The sequence below is a fragment of the Epinephelus fuscoguttatus genome, linkage group LG12 (genome assembly GCF_011397635.1).
Source record: "Epinephelus fuscoguttatus linkage group LG12, E.fuscoguttatus.final_Chr_v1".
NCBI classification, from domain to species: domain Eukaryota; kingdom Metazoa; phylum Chordata; class Actinopteri; order Perciformes; family Serranidae; genus Epinephelus; species Epinephelus fuscoguttatus.
In genome coordinates, this window is record NC_064763.1 from 39,696,349 (window position 1) to 39,713,591 (window position 17,243).

The following is a 17,243-nucleotide window of genomic DNA, read 5'->3' on the forward strand; positions in this document are numbered from 1 at the left end:
AGGGCAAATTAACTGTCTGAAGGACTGCACCAAAGCAAGACAATATGAGCTTATTCAAGTTTATCACAACTTAGGTTTTATTGTTTGCTAATAATAACATTGTACTGACCAAGTTATCACTGAAGGGTCACATGACACAAACAGTCAGAATAAACAGACATTTTGGAAACATGAAGGGAAACAGAAAGGCAGCAAACATCCATCCCAGTTTACAGTCCAACTTCCTGCTTCACCTTTACTCTGTAGGACTGTACTTACTGTAGCTGTGCACACACAGTTTTCCATTTCAGTTAAAGAATATTAATATCAACACTGTGACAATTTGAGTGCACTTGCATAGACATAAAGTGAATGAGAGCTGATTCAAAAACTGCCAAATAATATACATAACCACTGGACATAAATTAGTCACAATCTCTGAATGATATGAATGAAATTTGCTAAAGATTCAGATTTGAACAAGAACTCATGTTTTCTTTTATCATTTACCTCTTACCATCTTATCTTCTCTTTTGTCTTTTTGGTTGTAATCATCTCATTTTGAAACAAAAAATTTAAAGAGGTTCACTCCAAAATAAAAAAAAATCTTCCCTTAAAAAAATGTGATACTTAGTCTGTCACTACAGCTTATCACTTATTTTATGAAAAATTCCCCTCCCAAGGAAGACGTTTTAAAACATCAGAGTTGTAAAATAATAAAAACTAATTATAGCTGCTGCGCAGCGATGGGTCAGGTCCGGGCACTTTTAGGCAATTCTGAGCAACAAGCAGAAGAATTGGAAGACATTTAGCAACACAATCTGCCTTTTGCGTCAGCTGAAGCTTGAACTCACAACAATTAATATCTATCTCACTGAGCTAATTAGTCAGTGACAATTCATGTGTAGCTTCACAAACTGACTAAGGCAGACGTGCAGGTTTAGCAGCCGTCCATGCATGGAACAGCAGATTTCAAACCACTGTAAAAAATTCAGTTATCGAAACAAAAATCTGAAAATACACATATTGCATCTAGACAGCATGGAGATGTTGGTAATTTGTTTGTAACAATGATTGATTTGCTCCATAAGTGAAAAGTTGATGTTTAAAATTGCCATTTTTACATTGACTCCAATTGTTCACATTAGAGCAAAATTCAAAATGCTGTCAAAAATTCAGTTTTTGAGATAAAACTCTGAAATTTGCCACACATCATCTACCATGACTCTAGAATTTTGTCTTTTTTTCATGAACATTGAAGATTTATTTAGCAAGAATTTGCATGTATATGTTTACAGTACCATTTACAGTCAAACATTTTGATACACTGTAGGCTCAATTTTTGATAAATCAAAAATCTGAGAAACATAGTTTGTGTAGGACAGTCTGAAGATGCTCTGTAGCAAGTTTGGTGTCAATTGAGCAAAAACTGTGGGAGGAGATAGGTTTAAGAAGTTTTACAGTTTTTGAAAAAAACAGAGTGATGAACTTCATAATTTTTATTAAATGTACAAAAGTTTCTTCAGTATTGGGGCTACAGTTTGATGAAAGTTGGGAAGTTGTAGCACGTATGGTTGATTTGTTATGAAGTTTCAAAGTTTTGAACTTTAGACGCTTGCTGTAGCGCCACCATCAGGACTATTGGCTTGAGTTTACCGCTGAGGATATCTGGCATGAGACTGGACCTTTGTGCAAAGTTTGGATTGCAATAGTGTCCTGGCAGCTTAGCTGCCCGGACCCTAATGATGGCTGGATTCCATTTAGCTACTCCAGTTTCAGTGTCCTGCCGGCTGACTTCGAGACTGGCTGACACATCTCAGTGGAACAAAGCTATTATTGATGTTATTGGTAGCGCCTGTGCTTTTCCTACTGTGACAAGGTCAAGGTCACATTTATTTCTATAGCACATTTAAAAAGACAGAAGTCACCAAAGTGCTTTACAAGAACACTGTGAAAATTATAATACCACATAAATAGAATGATAAATACCAAAATATAAAAACAGATACAAAATACAAAAAAACAGAAACAAATATAAAAACAGACAAACAGTTAGAAACAACACCAATTACACATAAAAAAAAAAAACCTGAGACAGAGCATACGTATATTGCACAGAGTCAAGTCTGGCTCACAACGGGTTCAAAAGCTAACGAGAAAAGGTGAGTTTTTAACGAAGTCAAAATGTCACCTGTGACAACAGTCTATCTTGCCCTGTTTTTTTCAGAGCAGTAACATTCTCAAAGATGTAATGATATTTTTAACAAATGTGTATTTTTCACTGCTTTTTAAATCAAACCCTTCATTAAATTGTTTATGTGACGACAAAATGGTGAAGCACAGCAGCCAACCCGGTCTTACTCTGAAATCATCAAAATCCAACGCTTGGACAGTGACTTCTGGCATCAGACACTGACAAAGAAAGTCGTCTGTTAACGTCAGCTTAATACGCTGCCGGTCACCCGCATCAGGGGGAAACGCAGCCGGGCAAGAACGAAAATTAAGTTGGCGAAAGTCTGAGAACGGCGGGTGGGAGGGGTGGTGGATGAGTCCAGCAAACACCAACTTTCACCCAGGAGAGCAGTGTTATAAAGTCAAGCCCTGTTCTGTTTTTGCTGAACCCAGCCACAGGGTTTTAAGTACTCCAGCGTGGCACCGGATTTCCGGCTTGATGGACATTTCTAGTTTTTTTTTTTTTTGTGTGCATGGCAACAACTTGGCATAAGTTAGCATTTAACGAATCATCTTCTGATTTTCAGCGAAGCACATGGGTAGTTCAATAAGAGCTGAGTGGGGAGGGTCTAAAAACAGCATGCACACACACACACACACGCACACGGACAGTCCATGTCCAAAATGTCAATATGTGATGAGGTCGGCGTGAAAATGTGTTGTAGCAGCTCGATCTCATTCCAAGATCATCAAATACCAATACTCTGTCACGACCCTCAGTATGTGAAACTACCACTGAAGGCACCCTTTGGTGTCTCCATGAAACACACCAGGCATTCATCTAACTGCAATGTAAACCCATCCTTGGGAATATAAAACACTCAGAGTAGTATAAAGAGTGAGAGTCCATGTAAGGCAGGTGGGAGGGGAGATGGATGGGTCAAACAAAGATTACCCAGGACTCCACTGCTCATGCCCCATGTGAAACCAAAAGTCAGTGCTGTTTTACGTAAAGTCAATGCTGTTTTAAAATAAACTTCCATCCGTCCATCACCAACTGATGTCACTGACATGAAGCATCTATCCAGACCTAACCAAGTACATTTGTTGTCAAAACCATACCGAGACCGTTTGACAATTTTAACCACGTCACGTCACCAGTTTGACCTTGGCGACAGCTGTGCATCACATACAGACGTTAAAGGCTGTATCCAATGGAGACGCCAAAGGAATTTGATGAGCAGGGATGAGAATCCATTGAGCACAGAGAGCTGAAAACACCTCGATTTGTCCTGGAAATGAACTCTAAAAGATTATATTCTTCATTAAATGCAGTCCTCTTACTTCAAACGTGCTCTCTGTACAAAGACAAAACCTCCCACTCTGTGTGCTGGCAAGTTGAGAAATTAACTTTTCTTGTCCTGCGGCCATGCTGGCTGACGGGACACCATCTCTATTCAATATTTCTCCTGTCCAAACTTATTTTTAGCAAACAACAATCCAAACAATAGTTAGCTCCCTCAGCCAACATGGACCAGCATTTAGCTTATTGGCTGGTGGCAATTTCCCACATACTGGCTGTCCACCAGAATCTGAGCCTCACAGAAGAGCAGGGAAATAGAGAACAGCAGTTGATTGTTTTTTTTTTCCTTCCATCCTCCATTCAGTCATCAGTTCGGTTCTCTTTGGGTGTGTCACATGTTTACTTTAACAACTTTCTCTTTTCCATCCTCCTTTCCAGTTCCCTTCCTTTTCCCCTCCTCCTTCCTCTGTCCTCTTTCTGTCTTTAACTTTCCTTATTTACCATCTTTGTTCCCCCCGTTTCGCTGATCCACTCCTCATCCTCGTGCTGCTTCTTCCCTTCTTTCATCCTTTCCTCCCTGCTCCTAAATTCCTCCAACCATCCACTGATTCGTTACACACATCAGTCCTCACATTCATCACGGTCGGCTGTGCTGATAAAAGGATTTCCCACCTTAGGTTGCACCAGTCGTGTCATGTCAGATCTGTTCAAATCAGCGAAGGAGGATTAGGGAGAAGAAAGTGTTTAAAAGTTTCCCACAAAAACAGTTTCATACATTAAGACAGGCTGCTGATATGAGATGGACGAGGAGCGGAAGACACTGTTTCTGGAAGGTGCCCTTGGATTCAGTTTGGTCCAATTAAAAGTAACCACGGTAGCCACGCCCACACCATGTCTCCCTGCAGTTTTCATGGGTGTGTGGTCGAGAATGAGGCTGTTGAACTCATGATGGTCAATTCAGATAATTAGAATCACGTTCTCACACTCCATTAGTGTTGCAAATGTCCATTTGTCAAACCTCTGTCTTACACACACACGCTCTCCCTCTCTCCAGGACCCCCTTGGCACCGCCACGGCAATTACAGAGTGGCTTTGGTCATTAGACACCCACAAACCACACAGGCAGATACAGAAATAGACTCACACGCACACTGTGGATTATTGAAGCCACACAGTCACATTACTGACACTTGATTACACATGCACGTTCTCTTAAAGGGTAAGTTGCCTTCTCCAGTACAATACACCTGACATTAATACACCTAGCTGTGATGCACTTCAACCCACAGAAGCCAGTGCAGCCTTTTTTTTCTTCCTTCAAACTCCTATGTGGACGCTGGACTATTTTCATTAATACAGCTGTTCATAGGCTGTATAATGGCTCATGTTTCACTTGCGCTACATGTGCATACATCGGCACAGATATGCATTAGGCCCAGCCACCTCCCCCAAATAGCAGGACACATAGGCCTCTAGTTTCCCGGCGCGGCGCAGGGTGGCGAACCCCGCTCAAAGCTAGTTTCGAGCAGCACAATCCGAGGCGCGCACAGTTTGGTAGTTTAGCAGACCGAGGTGCGCTGAGATGGGTGTGGCGGCGCAGCAAGGGAAGGTGTCGACAGATGCAGCTTGGCGCAGTGACAGTTTCGTGCCAAAAGGCTTCGCCCAAGGTGCGCTAAAAGCTCGCCAGCTGAAACCAGGTCTACTGTCAGTGCAGGCAGAGCGCAGCCGGTGTAAGCCGAAGTTTGGCTGACCGGCGGACAGTGCGCACACGTCACCAAAGGCACATTAACGATGCAATAAATACCCAAAAACCACTATTCAATGCAACTATCTGCAATCAGCACATAAATGTATCTCTATATCGACTGTCCCGTCACATCTGGTGTCAGATCAAAGGGGATTGGCACCGTTTGGCACGTTTGGCACGCGTAATGGAAACCCAACCTGATTTGATTAACACAGCTGCAAACTAATGAGTTCACATCCCTCTCAGCCAACCACAAACAGCCACAGCATCAGATAGGGAGTATATATTCAGCATCTGTCATCTTAGAAAAGTCAAAAGAAAAGAAACAGAGTGAGACTGCCAGAGAGAAAGAGAGAGCGCGCGCACACGAGAGAAACGCAACACTGATTTACAATTGTGGTGACCTCCTCCCAGGCTACCTTTGCATCATCAGCCCGTGGAGGTCTGCTCTGCGAGCTTGGACCTCCCGGACCAAAACGTCAGTTTCCTCCTGGGAGTCTGGGTCAGTCTGGGTCTGACGCTGCTGCTCTCTTCTGCCATAGTGAATTGAGTAAACTCTCATTACGCCTTTGCGCGGCGCATTTAAGGGCGAGGCCGCCTGGCCACACCCAGTTGGTGAAGCACAGGTGCACTGCGCCTCCGCCTCGCCCAGTCTGCGAAACTAGAGGCCATAGACTTCATGGTGGTTTTGCATCGCTTTATAGTTGTTATGCAACTTTTTATGTCTCTTTTAGGAAAGTCTGTGTGTTTTTTGGTGTATTTTGTGTCTCCTTGTGGTTGTTTCGTGTCTCTTTGTGGTCATTTTAAGTATCTTCCTGGTCAGTATGTGAGAATTTAAGTAATATTCTGAGGGCCACCTGACACTGTCGGCCCGGTAGGCCCATTCAGTAATTCATTAATGTATGTATAACTACAGAGATCATTTATAGGGCTTTGGGCACTGCAAGAACACAGGTGACCAACACTCAGTGCTGCACCTGAACGCATCCCATGTGAACAATGACGTAGGACTGAAACTGTTGCTGCTGCTCTGCTTACGTGCTGCTTTTTGCTACACAGACTTTGTGTGGACGTCGTGTTAGCATCACTGATCGTTTTTCTGCAAGGCTGTGTGCAGAGTGCAGCGCAGAGCATGTAGAAAGTATGAAATCAGTAAGAGAAAACAAAGAGAAAAGTAAAAAAAATCAAACAGCAGTTTAAATCATTGGGCTATCTGTCGGTAAAAATGTAATTACTTAAAAACAGCAAGTCTTACCTTGGCTTGTTTCATCTTTATGTACTTTTGTCCATCACTAGTGCAAAATCACACTCACAGCTTTACACACACATGAAGATCATCCAGCCACACACACACACACACATGCACACGCAAGTTCTCCCAGTGGCTCACACTGTCTGCCCCTTGTGGTGAAAGATTTGTTCAACAGCAGCTGTCTGAAGAAGTCAACTGAGACTCTGCTTTAAAAGTGTTCCAGGTCATTTGATGGCGATGCCTCCCAGAGGCGCCTGATAATGGCTCCTGTACCTTTTTTTATGGCTGGAGAGCTCCTCCTCTCCTCGGCCAGTGAGACGGCCAGCCCTGTACGAGCCCCGGGAGGCTGGTGGGGAGGAGAGGGCAGAGAGATGGGATTCATGCAGCAGTGGTTCGCGTCTGTGCAGAGGGAGAAAGGCAGTTTGTTCCAATCAATGTGGGGTTGAAGAGAGTAAAACGAGTGGATGAGTAGCTGTGTGAGTGTGTGTGTGTTTGTGGCGGTGTGGCAGAAGGAATTTTCTGGTGTTTTGCTCTCTTTTTATTCCTCGAGAGACAAGAGGAATGACCTGGGAATCAGCACACAGCAAACTTTTTCATGCTTTTTTGTTGTAATGCTCGGCCTTTGGCAGGACAGGGATTTCAGATGTACTTTATTGTTTTTCAACCAAAACTGTTGTCAACAAAATGTTTCAAATTGCAGCAATTTAGGCACAGTTTGTTGACTGGTCTGGTACGTATCTGACTACACACAGCTGGCTTCTGGTATATGCGTATCTAAACATGAATCCATCCATCCATCTATCTATTTTTGTGGGGGCAGCAGGCTGAGCAAAGTATTCCAGATGTCCCTCTCCCCAGCAACGCCTTCTAGCTCCTCCTGGGGGACCCCGAGGCGTTCCCAGGCCAGATGAGATATGTTATCCCCCCAGCATGTCCTGGGTCTGCCCCTACCAGTGGGATATGCCTGGAACACCTCTAACAGGAGGCACTTATGAGGTGTCCTGATCAGATGCCAGAACTCCCTCTAATGACCCCAGCGGCTCTGCACCAAGCTCCTTACCCTGGGGGCGGCAGTAGCTCAGTCCATAGGGACTTGGGTTGGGCCGAGGTGCCCTTGAGCAAGGCACCGAACCCCCCAACCGCTCGGGGCGCCTCACCAAGGGCAGCCCCCTCACTCTGACATCTCTCCACTTTGTGCATGTATAGGTCCTGTTTGTGCATGTGTGTGTCTTTCGGACCTGTGTGTAATTGACGAGTGAAAACATTGAATTTCCCCTTAGCGGGATTAATAAAGGAAATGAACGTAAACTTAAACTAAACCCTTTATCTCGAAGGCCTCAAGCGATGTGTTCGCAAAGCAGCGTGACTTGAGCAGCGTGTAGAACAGATGCGTTGTGATAGCTCTAACCTGTTAAAGGGAAATTTTGGTTTATTTCAACCTGTCTCCTGTCTGGGCTTTATCTAGAGCTGGCGAGATATATTTCGGCCGCGCTTTGGAAAGCAGAGCTAGATGGTAAACAAACATGGCAGCACACCAGTAAGGTAAGACAACACGTTTACATGTCGTTTTCTATATGTTCTCTGACATTTATCCTAACGATATGAGGCGGTCTTTGTGGAAAAAAAGCTTGTTTAGTGGACTAACTTTGCACTTGAAGGTTGCCCGTTCACTTACGTTTTAACAGGTCTGACGCTACTATGCGACCCGGCTGTATCTAGGCTAACGGCTAACATGCTAACTATTATTTTTATGTCACTAGTACTTGAAACAAATTTAGGACGATAGGAGACAGGTTGAAATAAACCGAAATTTAACTTAACGTGCTGGCCAAAATGAAAACGCGAGTAAACAGCGACCGTTCGCGATACGTTCGCAAGTGCTACGCGAACGCATCGCTTGCACTGTAAATGAGGCCTAAGGCCCAGCCACCCTTCTGAGGAAACCAATTTCAGCCGCTTGTATCCGCAACCTCATTCTTTCAGTCATTATCCATAGCTCATGACCACAGGTGAGGGTTGGGACGTAGATGGACCGGTACATTGAAAGCTTCACCTTCTGGCTCAGTTCTCTCTTCACCACAATGGGTCCATGTCATTGGTTCGACAGCCCATTGGTTCGACATCCCATTAGTCCGACTGTCCGCGGTGCTGAACGGCTCGCGGCGGGCACATGGTGCGCCGTGACCAGCTTGAAGCGGAGCAGGCTCACGGCTTATGTGTTTGTCACTTTCTTTTTCATTTTAACCCACACCATGATCTTTTCCTGACCCTAACCAAGTGGTTTTTGTGCCTAAACCTAACCAGACCTCAACCACAGGGCACCATGATGATTTCGGAACGGACTTCGGAACAATGAGTTTAATATGGTCGGAACAATGGGATGTCGAACCAATGGGCAGTTCCCACCACAACAGTCCGGCACAGCACCCGCATCACTGTAGACGCCGCGCCAAACTGCTGATTCATCTCACACTCCATTCTACCCTCACTTGTGAACAAGACCCCATGAATGTCATGGTGAAATCTGTCACCACTTGGGATCCTTGATTTGCAATTAAAGCAGCTTTTGCTTTGGCAACTCATTTCGGCAACAATTAAATCGTAGGCAACTGGACTTTGATTTTGTCTAGAAGACGTTTCGCCTCTTATCCAAGCGGCTTCATCAGTTCTCAACGCATCGGTCTGACTAGTCCTCACTAGTCTGACAAACAGTGGAGTAAGACTCAGGTTTTTAACCTGTTAACCTGTTAACAGGTTAAAAACCTGCGTTGAGAACTGATGAAGCCGCTTGGATAAGAGGCGAAACGTCTTCTAGACAAAATCAAAGTCCAGTTGCCTACAATTTAATTGTTGCCAAAATGGAATTGACCTGGATAAATGAGAATATCCACAGACTTTGGCAACTCATGTTTTTCCTACATTATGTACAGATTTTTAGGCATCCTATTATCTCAAATGGCTTGAAAAATCAGCAACCTCTGGGCCCCCCTAGGTTTTGGTTGAGCCCCGAATGTTGACAAGGTCTGGTTCCGCCCATGTTCAAGCTGATGACATTTATTGTAGGTGACAATCATAGAGATCTGCAGATATGATGCCAAACAGATGCATTCTGGGCGACATTTCTTGTGAACATCACTTTTCCGTACATTACTGTTCACACTGTGAGCTGCAAGTCCAACACATGACCTTTATCATTCACTCCACTTACTCAGCTATTCTGTTACTGTGCACTGAATGTCAAAAAAGAGCTGGAATATGCTGCAAGTACGGATGGAAAAAATCTCTAATATGCAAGATCTGATGTCTGAGGAATTGGATAGATGCTGCTACTGAGTGTGACTTTCAATGACCGCTTAACATTCTGTGCAACTGACTCCATGGAGTGCTAAGGTGTTATGAGCCACTGACACTATTTGTGCGAGTCCAATCCTGTGAGTTAGAAGTTCTGGGAAGAAAAACAAAAGCTAAGCCAAAGAGAGGGGGTGAGGAGATTTGCTTTGAGAGCAATTAGAGTGAAGAGATGAGAAGAGACACATGATTCAGCGGGGGTTAGCCGAGGTAAAGATGACAGGGAAAAAGATGAGTTTTTAGTCTATAAGGGAAGAAAATTGGAATAAAAAGAATGAGGAGGATCATGACTGTAACGAGGTCAAACATACTGTACATTATGTGGGGCTGTGATGTGAATGGAAGAGACAGAACATGCAGATGCAGACGTTTATTAAGGAATGACACGGGAGATTTTAGGGAGATTGAAGATGAGTTAAGCTATAGCTGGTTTTCTGCCAGAAGTTACACATCCTGACCATCGACAGAACAGTCCTGTCCAGCTGGCCTCAGTCCAAGCACCTTAATTCACCATCAGCCAACAAGAAACTACTTAACTTAGACTTGTCCTTTAAACAGCAAGTGGATAACATGTCCAAAGTCACAGTAATTCAACCCAGAAGTCCAGACTTTAACCTAATATGTCTTACTCTCTGAACCCATTGTAACTGAAGCTGTGTTACTGTGTCCCACATGAGCTCTGCTCTTGATGTTGCCCCCTTTTCCCAATCTCATTAGTTTTTCTCTTCCTGTACCCCAGATCTCTCTGGATGCTCGTAGGATTCGCCTGATGCGGCTGCCTGAGGGGAAGGCCTCCACCAGCTCCTCATCCTCTGGGACCAGGCAGACTGTCTACGAGGTTTGCGTTTGTCCCAACGGGAGGCTTTTCCTGTCCCAGGCCGGCACCGGATCCACCTGCCAGATCAGCAACAATGTCTGCCTCTAGGACTGATACATACAATTATAAATAAATACACAGATAGCCTGAAAGAAAGACGGGCAAAACAGACAGATGTACACATATCGCCTGCCTCCTGGACAGCAAACACAGACACTACATACAAAGACTGCCAGAGCTGATGGAAATTTAAACAATCATAGATACTGTAACTATACAGACACACTGATGAGTACACTTTACAATCACAAACACTCAGACTGATATTTAGGCTCAACCGATATGTTTTAAAGGCCAATACGGAAAATTTTGGATCCTGGCTGCTGACAGCTGATCTTTTGTGCCAATATTTCAATGCTTAAAGATATTTTCTCCCTCAATTTTATACGTTTCAGAGTGGAAAAGCCTTTGAGATCAGCATTTAGAGCATCATGGGTTACTAAAACTCTCCATTGAGTGTCATACACATCTCTCAAAACTCTTTATACATACCATACAGCAGGAGTTGTTAGGCTTTTAAACTGAACTACATGAATAAAACAAAACAAAAAAAAGTCTTTCATTGCAGGTTTCAACATTTTTTTAATATAACTAAGGTCAGAGAGGAATCTCAATCATACTGGAAATATAGGTTACTGACCACTGATACACTGGTATTTAATGAAATGACAGTATTGGTAATGTATCGGTCTGACCCTATTTATTAATTGCGTACACACATACAGATGCACACACTCGCTTACAGACATGCATTCACACAGTATACATATTTTGACATGGAGTACACTCACACACACACTCACACTCTTTGCTCGTAGGAGCCTCCTGGTAGAAACTGAGAGGGAAATTCTCCAGAGATTTACAAGAAGAGACACTGATCTGTTCCCTTTCTCCCTGAAGAGCATTTCAGTACCAGAATCACTAGGGTGATCACCCATGGCAACAAACCCCTTCCACTCCCCTTCCCTCTGTTCCCCTTTTCCCTCATCTTCTCTTCTTCCTCTCCGACAGTTACCACAGCTGAGATAATTAAAAGATTTATACTTTTCTTTACTGTTGTTCATAAAGCATTTTAAAGCCTCATAGGCACGCTATAAGCACTTAATTACGACTACTCCTAATATGCATTGTGTCAGGACTTGGCATGGATGTATTAGAAGAACTGGATACCCGAATCTAAAATGGCACCCATTCACTTGAATGAAAATTGCTCGGCCACAAGCCAAAAAAGGTTTCTAGCTTATGCGTCTGCTCAGCCAGTGCACTTTGTATTGGATGAAGTCACTCACAGTGAAAGCGCTTTCTAGAATCTAGGAAAGTTTTACCATTATAACACCTTCTCGGACTGAAATCGTAATGCGAGTGGCCTCTGGGACAAATCAACAAAAAGACTGGCAGGCGGCCCCGTATCCAGCTCTCTCAATACATCCACAGGACTCAGATAGTTTTGAGGGTAGACGTTTTACAAACTGCCCTTTCAGTCAAAACCACTGACTGTTCATAATGATGGACCAAGCACCTCCACCTCCTCCCACTGTACAGAGATTAAGCCAAAATATCCCGGATGTAGACGCTGCCATCTTGCTCTGGTGACGTCATTCAGAGCCAGAAAAATGAACACTTGAACATAAGAACTGATAAGATAAGAACTACCTAAAATGACAAAACTTTGATGTATATTTTGATTTGTTAGTTCAGCCAATGTCCCGTCAGCGACCTGTACCGCAGCCAGCCACCAGGTGGCAATGGAGATGTTTTGGCTTCACTTTTGGGAGCCATCATGTTGTCCATCTTTATTGAAAAAATGATGGTCAAAACTCATACCACATCCAGAAATGTCCATTGATATGTGTGTAAAAATGCATTAAGTGCTGTTAGTTTGCCTATGTGACAATGCATAAACATCATTAGGGTTTTGTGCGGGGGGAAAGTTGATGCTTTCGAACAACCAAACTTTTAAATTATTGGGCCAAAGTTGGTTTCAGTTCAAAAGGCAGAATTGACATTGCAATGAGGTTGACACAAGTAAATTAAGTCACAAAATATTCAGCCCATTTGGCCTTTGGTAGAATCTGTCCAAAGTGTATCATGACAAACTACGACTCATGTCATGTTCACGTCCTATCATGTGCACCCAACTGGGAATAATTATGCAAATCAGCTTCAAAGTGCTGAAACAATTTATTCATCGGACTTATTTATTTCGAGTGTGTTAACGACAACTATCTTGCAAACTCAGATTTTGACATTTGAACATGGTAATCATGTGGTGGCAGAGAGACATTGCCTAGTTGTAACCGTTCATGTGATATGATGTGAACATGGCACAAGTGCTGCCACACAAACCTCAACCACTAAACCACTGATCTGTTGGGCTTTTTTATTTGATGTAATCTTTTGACTTTGAAGTGAATAGAAAGTTGTTTTAATTAAATAATTGTCAGCGTTCTGTTTTGCCTACATAAACTCTGTCCACGTCTCTTCCTGTCTCTCTAAAAACAGCTCAACATCCTGTTGTAACTCTTAACTTTTTAGTCACACAAAACAGAACCCATGTCATAAATGTCTGATGTAAGCTGCCCCAACCTCTGCCATGGTCACCCTACTTGTTTCTTGCACTGGGACAATTTTTAAAAAAGGGACAAACAAACTAATGCGAGCCACTCTGTTGAAAGAGGGGAACTGTGCCTGTGCCTTATGTCGATGCACTTGTGGCAAGAAGAAGCACATCACACAGACTTTCTTTGGCATCAACGAGTAACATGATCTCTGATTTCAGTTCAGTTTCATCCCGATTCACAAGTCTCTCCCTCTGTGTGAATGCAAAGACCTTCAGCCACATCTACCTGTAGCTCCCCCTGCTGTCAGCACCTGACTCTGCAAAAGGATGAGTTGTTTTTCTATTTGTATTGACCACTTTAGTTTCCCCAAGCTTGGGATGATGGTCTTGTTACTTTGCTTTTTGTGAAAACATGTATGTTTCTGTAACAAACACGTGATCCTGTGGAATTTAAGAGAAAGATCACGGCACTGATGGGTCTGATTATCACTACATATCCCAGACCACTTGGCCAAAAAGACCTCCTTTCTCCAACATGTTAAGATCTTGATGTCCTTGCACACTTGTTTTTTTTTATCTTAACAGACTCAAATCTGGGGTCTTAAGATGGTAAAAGCATGTTCATGTGTAACATATGACCTCCTGTGTTTTGGGTGCAGACCACTTTGGCAAAACCACTTTGTCTTTTCTTGTATTTTCATGCAACACCATAAAACTGTATTACTGCTTCCTTGCTCTGTTCAGACCCCACTATAATCATCACTAATAGTACCACTTTAGTGTAGTTGCCATGCGCAGATGTTCTAGAAAGTGACACTTATTGGGGAAATGCTGTAGATGTTAAAATGTGGTTGTCATTGCAACATGATCTCACCCCTACTCGTCAGATTTTGATGCTTGTTGCAGAAGCCCCTAGCAACACTACAACCACCTTAGACCCTGTGTCCTCAAATGTGGACACTGCATTTTGGGTTTACTCGACGTTATACTTCATTCCACTTAACTTAGACCTGTTGTCTTCGTTTGTGGACATTTTTTGTGCCATCTAGTGGTAGTAAGAGTACACTACACTAATCCATGTAAAAACAAGATGGCAGCCATCTCTGCCAAGTCAGTCTGCAGCCAATCCCAACACAAAAATTGACAAGGTCCAAAACCTGATCACATTTTATGGTTGAAACTTCTTTATTTATGCTTAATAATGTTTGTAATTTGATATGGCAACAAATTTGACCAATTTTAGCATCAGTAACAAGCTAAGACACTGCTAATTAGGAAGTACTCATCTAAAGAGGTTGGAACTTTATTATCGTCTCATGTTTAGTTTTAGTAATCTTTATTTCGAACATGCAAACAAATGAATAAATAAATAGCAGAAGAAAACAAAACAAAAACAGTATTTGTAACAAGAACAAGTGTAAAGCCACTGAATTAGAAAAATAATCTATAAATAAATAATAATAATACAAAAGCAAGCAATTTACAATACAAACAAAAACAAAAAGGAGTGGGCTGAAGTTAAAAACCTTTTTTAATCCCACCCCTCTTCCTAAGTCAATATACAATATATAATATAATACAATATATAATAATATATATATATAATATATATATATATAATAATATCAATATACATGCTTATCTAGCTTCCTGATATATATGTATATATATACTGTCATATTAATTATTAATTTATCTAATCTAAATATTTAATTCAATTGTAAAACAAAACAAAATCAAAACAGATAGACAGTAACTCTGAAAAGAACAAATAAAGTAAACAAATACACAACACCATGAAAACTAAACCAAATGGGAAGACATTTATTATGGTGGACAGTGTTAAGGTTTTATACTTATCGGATCCTACTGATCCCATACATCTAGGAGAGATTAAAAATGCATACCAAACAAAAGTTCGGGTCTCAGGAGGATAATGATGCTGGGGCTAGACTTTTGCGTTGAATCTTAACACAAGGATCAAGGGGTCAGTCATTAGTCATGTGAGTCGACTCACATGACTAATTGACTAATAAGTGACTTATAACTGACAAAATAACTTTGCGTTAACTTTTAGTTTCACATGGGACACAAACACCAGTCTCTTGGGTCAGAGTCCTGTGCTTGTTGAACTCTTCCACCCACAATACGTCCATTGCTTTTAACGTCTAATAGTGACGTGGGTGGGTTTACATTCGAGTTGGTTGAAAATCTGGTGCGTCTCAAACCGGCATCGCTATAATGACACCGGGGACTTTGCCCATATTTTGACATCCTGGAAGCAAGGCAAGGCTGGTGTTTGAATATTTTGCCGAATCGTCCAACATCAGCAGAGTTGAATTTGTCACCATGGAGACTTTTCTAGTGAACATATCAGTAAAGTTGTACTGCTTATACTAAATGTGTCAGGAAATGACATTTGTTTCCCCTACAATATCTGCCTGTGGCAACTAGAGCATGATTAACATTTTTTATAGTTCTCTTCAGGCTTCAGTGGCATGGAAGCAGCAGTCAACATTGGTGTAAAAATTCCGCGCATTAAAATGTTTTTACATGTTAAGGCACCAGATTTTTGATCTTGTAAGATGCGATAACTTAGCATGTAAAGACATTAAGATCTTGTTTGAACAAGACACCAGATGTTTTCGACCAAGTGGCTTGTGATACCTCCTGAACACAATCACAGTAGTGCACAGTGTTTATTTATTTCTTGTTTAAAGTGACATCCTTTTTAAGAGTCAGGTGCACCAACCTTCTCGCTGGCTCCCAGCTTCTCTGTCGCTGTATATTAAAGGACTTTCATAAATATTTCAGAACAAAATTGAACCTATCTGATGTATTTGATTTTTTTGAATACATGAACACAAGAGAAAAACAAATTTTTTATACGGTTGTATTTGTAAATAATGTATACATAACCGCGTCGGTGCGATACACGCCGACACGAAAGAGAAACACTGCTCTTTTGCAAAAAGGAAAGCCTTTTTTATAATGTACATCAGTATGTGTTTTTATACTAAAAGGGCAAAAAAAGATGTTAAAGGATTCATTGAGTTAGCATGTACAGCAATGTATACAATGTGCGCTTGTGGAGAACAAGCTGGTTTTGTTTTTATGCCTTCTCCTTCCTGTACTCGTCTCTCCTGCTGAGCTCAGATGTTTCACACAAACACAAACCTGCTTTCTTTTTGTTCTGTTGTTGTTGTTCTGTTGGGCCCGAGGTCTTTGCATTCTCTCCAAGTGTGCCGTGTGTGTAAATTTGTGCTACTATGAGTGAGCTTTTGTTTTGTTCTTCTGTTCCACAGAACGTGTCGAATGATTCTCAGAGAAGCAAAAACAGAAACCAAAAGTCAAGAGAAGCAGAGGAGGAAACGATACACGGGGTTACACATGGTCAGATGAATGCAGGAACAGGCAACAAAGATCCAGTGTGTGAAAAACACAATAATCAATCAGATCAATTTTCAGATCAGATTGCAAATGTTTTTTTTGTTTTGAGAGAATCTGAATACAGGGTTTTGGAGTCAAAGTAAAGGTGATTGGATGATGACACTGATCAGGCATGTTGCTGACCAAGTAGTAATGTCGCCCAGATCACATTCTGTGATGCAGCCCTGTGTGTGCACGCTGACTGCTCTGTACTTCCTTTTCTGGCTACACACTGGGGTTAACATCCATCCTGAGTATTTACATTTTTCTTCATTCTTCAGTCTGAAACTGCCGTTCATGGAGTAGTTTTCAAAGATGCCAAAATAAAAGGCGTTGTTCAAATTGATTGCAGTAGTCATTGGATCCTCCCTGACATGAAAATTCTATGAATTCTACATACCGAACAAGAAACCTTTTCCAGAGTGATTTTTTTTATGTCACATGGCTGAAATATGTTAGCTTGTTAAAATATAAATTGGCTAAACAAATGTTTAGTGGTGTGTTCACTTGGAATCATGGTGACAGCGAAGCAGGGATCATGTTAGTGGACGAGAGCAGGGTGGTAAAATAAGACGA

At 42.0% G+C, this 17,243-nt stretch overlaps 1 protein-coding gene across 1 annotated transcript in view; it reads left to right on the forward strand.

Moving 5' to 3' along the window:
* Positions 1 to 17,013, forward strand: part of sgcd (sarcoglycan, delta (dystrophin-associated glycoprotein)) — a 234,245-nt gene extending 217,232 nt beyond the window's left edge. Inside the window, exon 8 of the mRNA XM_049591379.1 lies at positions 10,541 to 17,013. Coding sequence (XP_049447336.1) covers positions 10,541 to 10,726 — 186 coding nt within the window. The 3' untranslated portion in view covers positions 10,727 to 17,013. The remainder of the gene's footprint in view (positions 1 to 10,540) is intronic.
* The last annotated feature ends 230 nt before the right edge of the window (positions 17,014 to 17,243 follow it).